We start from the raw sequence: 4,011 nt of genomic DNA on the forward strand, positions 1-4,011 counted from the left end.
GAAGCCGATAGACTGGCCTCTCGGCGTCACCATGGCCGACTGCATGCGGACCGGCCGACTGGCCGTGCGTCAGGTGACCCAGCCACTAATCGGCTTAGCCGTGGCCGACTCGGCCCTACTCGGCTTCTCGCGGGCCGACTGGTCCTTATCGGCTTCCCACACGCCGAAGCTGTATTATTTTTGAAAAATATCAAAATGGCGTAATATTTCTTAAATTTATTTAAAAAACTGTATTATTAAAAAAAAATAGCTTATGGTTCGGGCATCCCACACGGCCAGGTCGTTGTCTCAATCTGTCTTGACTCTTGAGTAAAAGAACCACATCAGTTTGGGTCGTGGAATGATGAATCTATCAAGAGACTAGTAGCATCACAAAAAGAATGAAACTTCCCCGCAGAAATAATGTACAGTTTAGTACCTCGCTTCTAATAATTACTCCCTCCGTCCCGTAGTCTCGGTGATATTTGTGCAAAACGACCAAGAAGTAGCAATTCTGAAAGGAAAATCTAAGAGGGAACAAGGTCATTCATCTAGTACTACACTAATAATGAGCTTCAGTAGTAATAAAGTGTCACCGAGTAAACAACCAAAACACATGGTAATTAGTACACAGCCAAGTATTAAGTTGAATACAGCAACTTTTCGTCACGGAGATTGTTTACTACTCCGTAGAGCTGAGCAGTTAACGACGCCATATGCTCTGAAACTTTGTTTAAGCAGTAAAACATGATCCATTCAAGCCTTACAGCATGCCATGTGCTTACCCAAGGGTTGGAAAATCAAATGCGCGCGGTTCGGTTCTGGTTCGGTTCGGCTCTGGGTTCTTGGGGCTGTAGAAGTCATGCTCCACTCTGCGCGTCTAAAGTCCGGTGCCTTATATAAATCCTTCGCCATCTCCAAGCTCTGAACCTCAACACAAATTCATTTCTCCAGCAAACACCACCACCCAAGAGACGAACAATGGGGTTCCTGGCCGCCTTCTGGAACCTGCTCGCCTTGATTTCCGCCGCATGTAGCAACGCCGAGAAGCTGCCGGCTGCTCTCATCTCCTGCGGCGTCGTCGAAGCAGCCGCGGCGCTCTGCCTCGTCATATCCAAGGCGCCCGGAGGTATATTTCTCCACCACGGCAAAGCACCCTTCTTCTTGTACTACGGCATCCTCGTCGTCGTGTTCGTCTTCGGGCTCCTCAAGGCATCGCCGGCTTATGGGTATCGGGCGATGTGGTCGGACGACGTGCCGCCGGGAAGACGATCCTCTGGTTGGGCCTCCTGCCCATCGTTTTCGTGGCTGCGCTTGGAGGCTTTGTCATTCTGAGCATGAAATAGTTGATCCTCCTGCGCCAGTTGTGTGTGTGCACGCCTGTACGTGCGTGTGTCAGTGAGTGAGCTTGATCACTTCCAAAGTCCCCAGTCTGCTCATGTTGATCTTCCTCTTCTCTTAGTACAGCAGCTTTCAACTTTGAGCAACCACTTCTGTTATGAGCAGCTCCTTTGCAATAGCCACAGTGCATAATAGCCCCATGTCTACTGAGTTTAGTGCCATCTTCTGTCTCCTCTGGTTGCTGCCTTCTGTTCTTTCTTCTCCTTCCAGCTCTTTTCTCATATAGTGGTGGCAATATAGGTAGTGCATCTACATGTGGCCACTCATCTTTGTCCCTTGTAGGATATACTTGAACTCCATAAGCTGACAAGTATGTTTGCACAAAGTAGCAAGAAGACAACATGGTTTCAGGTTTAATCCTTTCATGTCTACAACAGGCACAAGCATGGCTGCAAGGAATTCCAGTGAGTTGCCACCTTCTGCAGGTGCATGTATACATATTCAACTCCACTATGTATGTCTTGCCATTTGATAAGACACCAAAGACACCCATCCCTGACGCTTCAGGGTGACAATTGGCTGACAACTCTACATTTTTTCTTAATTTGTCTCTAATTTTTGGAGTTATGTTGCCTATCCACTTTTCAGTGGCCTCCTTTTTCTTTGACATATGCCTATGCATTATCTGTGATTTAATCCTCTCAAGCATGGTCAAAACAGGTAGCTCTCTAGCTTCTAAAATGTACCTACAACACAACATTTTGACAAAGTTCAGTTTCAGTTACTATTCAATTTCTGACAAAAATCAGTTACTGTTCATTTTCAGACAAAATTCAGTTATTGTTCAATTTCAGACAAAGTTTAGTTTCAGATACAGGATTAAGTGGTATTACCTGTTGAAAACTTCACAAGTGTTATTCAACAAAATGTCACACTTGGGAAAAACATCAAAAAAGGCCCTTGACCATTGATTTGGAGGCTTATCTTCCAACCAAGCATAAGCTTCTGGATTATCTTCCCTCATCTTCTCCATATTAATTTCAAACAAGGTTGGAGTGGTTGATTTGGCACAAGTCCATAGTTGTTGTCTGATTGTCTCACCTTTGTGTGCTGAGTGCAAGTTTTGGTACAAGTGTCTCACACAAAACCTATGCTCTGAGTCAGGGAACTGTTCATTCACAGCTTTTATGAGCCCCTATGTGAGAAAACAACAGAATTATCACACTAGTGCAAGTAAGAAGCAAAACAAGAAAAGAATGTAAACAGTAACTGAACCTATGAACAGTATCTGAACCTATGAACAGTATCTGAACCTATGAACAGTAACTGAACTTATTATACCTTCTGTTTATCACTCATAATACTGAATGTGCTAGTGTTCATTATGTTAAGATCTTGCTTCAGTGTAGCAAGGAACCATGCCCAAGATCCATAGCATTCTGTCTCCACCACTGCCATTGCAATTGGATATATTGAATCATTTCCATCTATACCTACTGCTGTAAGTAATTGGCCACCATACTTTGTCTTTATGAATGTGCCATCAATACATATGATTGGCCTACATCCCTTCAGCCACCCTACTTTGCAAGCTGCCAAACTGAAATAACAAGTAATAAACAACCCATTCTCCAGGTTTAGATAGAAAGATGAACCTGGATTGCTATGTCTCACTTCCTCTGCATATCTCCAAAGCAGTGAGTACTGCTTCACCTCATCCCCATGCACCACTTCCAATGTTGCTTTCCTAGCTCTACCTAGCTTGTGTCTGCTAACTTCCATGTTAAATTTCTTCCTAACTTTCCTTGAAAATGTAGCTAGAGAAATCTTCTCATTATCTCTGAACTTCTCCACATATTTGCTAGCAAGAAAGGGGGTTGTTAGTTCTTTGACATCCCAGACCTTCTCACAAGTGTGCTCTGCAATTAAAGTCTTCACAAGAAAAGATTGTGTCCTATTGTCATTGACAGCCACTAGTTTCCAAGGGCAACCCTCTTCACACACTGCCTCAAATCTTTGTTTATTATTTCTTTTCTTCCTAATTTGCACCCTGTTCTTCACTGCATATTGTGCTACTACTTTCCTAAGGAGCTCCACAGAATCAAAAACCATGCCCAGCTTGAATTGAGGGTTTTCCATGTCAACAGTTGGGTTAAATGGTTTAAACCTATAAATGGGTTTCTCCTTCTTTTTTTTTCTTCTTATACTCCTCATCATCAGAGTCACTTTTATGTTTTCTATCCTAGTCATCCTCTTCTGGCAGCTGCAAATCATCTTCATACACATCATCTGTCCCAGGAACATGCCTGTACTCAGCACCAATAATTTTGCCTTTCTCAATTAAAGCATCGTGCACAACAACATCTACATTCTTGTCATACTCCTCATCATCCTCCTCCATTCCATAATCACTGTCATACCAAGTAGGATCTATGTCTGAATCACATTCATACTCTTCTTCTGAAACTTCTAATTTTCTGATATATCTGCATCTTCTTGTTGCTCTGAATTTTCTGCCTCCTCTGACAGTTTCTCTGTTTTCATCTTCTTGTCCTTTCTAAGTGGACTAAATATAACTTTGGGTAGAACAGGGCAACCTTTGAACACAATGTCATCTTCCTCCTGCATCTCAGGTTTTCTGATATGCCTGACAAACAAAACCAGTACCTTTGAGTGAACAGAGGCTTTGAC

General features: G+C 43.0%; 1 protein-coding gene and 1 pseudogene across 1 annotated transcript; one reads left to right on the forward strand and one right to left on the reverse strand.

The window, feature by feature from the left end:
• Positions 1–955: 955 nt before the first annotated feature.
• Positions 956–1,325, forward strand: LOC147986756 (uncharacterized; annotated as a pseudogene).
• Positions 1,326–1,390: 65 nt separating this feature from the next.
• Positions 1,391–3,311, reverse strand: LOC125537877 (uncharacterized; the record flags this gene model as incomplete). The annotated part of the gene is made up of 3 exons (XM_048701203.2): positions 2,662–3,311; positions 2,214–2,515; positions 1,391–2,066 (listed from the first exon to the last, which is right to left on the reverse strand). Coding segments are annotated over exons 1-3 (1,419 nt in total), but the record flags the coding sequence as incomplete, so codon positions are not given.
• Between the last annotated feature and the right edge of the window lie 700 nt (positions 3,312–4,011).

The sequence above is a fragment of the Triticum urartu genome, chromosome 2A, assembly GCF_056163025.1.
Source record: "Triticum urartu cultivar PI428250 chromosome 2A, HENAU_Tu73, whole genome shotgun sequence".
Classification (NCBI taxonomy): Eukaryota; Viridiplantae; Streptophyta; class Magnoliopsida; order Poales; family Poaceae; genus Triticum; species Triticum urartu.